Source organism: Nansenia antarctica (assembly GCF_963989245.1).
Source record: "Nansenia antarctica genome assembly, chromosome: 11".
NCBI lineage: Eukaryota > Metazoa > Chordata > Actinopteri > Argentiniformes > Microstomatidae > Nansenia > Nansenia antarctica.
Window position 1 is genome coordinate 21,221,089 of NC_137681.1, and position 634 is coordinate 21,221,722.

Genomic DNA, 634 nt, shown 5'->3' on the forward strand with positions numbered 1-634 from the left:
CGGTATGTCATGCATGGAACCCGTCCTCTGGTTCCTACCTCCGCCAGCCTCCATCAGCCTCCACCAGTCACCGCTGGCCTCCATGGATTGCCCCTCAGTCTGAGTCAGCGTTGATGGCGTTGGGCGGAGCCTCCATAGGTTCATGCAGGTGAATCAGGAAGGACACCTGTAGGCTGGACCCGGGTGTCTCGTTCTGACCCAGCTGGACCCCGTGATTCGCCACGCCCTTGTCTTGTGTCGTTGATGTCATCGTTGTTGTTGTTGTTGTTGTTGTGGTTGTGACGGCGGTGGTGGTGGTGTGGATGGGCAGGGAGAACTCTGGGGTGACGGAGGAGGCGGGGGGGTGGTGGTGCCGGCTGGTCTGAGGGGAGGGAGAGGTGTCTGGCTGCCGCAGGGCACGGGTGGGGGTGGTGGTGCTGGAGGAGGGAGAGGCGGTGCGGCCCGCCATGGTGGCGATGGAGAAGGGCTCCACCCGGGACTCGGCCACGGATAGTCACTGTCCACAGCACAGCACCTCCATCTCCATCCTCCAGCCACACACCTTCTTCTGCAGCTCTGTCTTCACCTGCAGCCAGGGAGAGGACACAGAGGAAGAGATATTCATCAGTCTACATTAACTTTTACATTCATTTTC

General features: G+C 60.3%; 1 protein-coding gene across 1 annotated transcript in view; it reads right to left on the reverse strand.

Annotated features, from left to right (window-relative positions):
• Positions 1-493: 493 nt before the first annotated feature.
• Positions 494-634, reverse strand: part of LOC308167996 (glucagon receptor-like) — a gene marked incomplete at both ends in the record, with an annotated part of 9,717 nt that continues 9,576 nt past the window's right edge. Inside the window, one exon of the mRNA XM_080542475.1 lies at positions 494-565. Within this exon, the coding sequence (XP_080398601.1) occupies positions 494-565 (72 nt within the window). The remainder of the gene's footprint in view (positions 566-634) is intronic.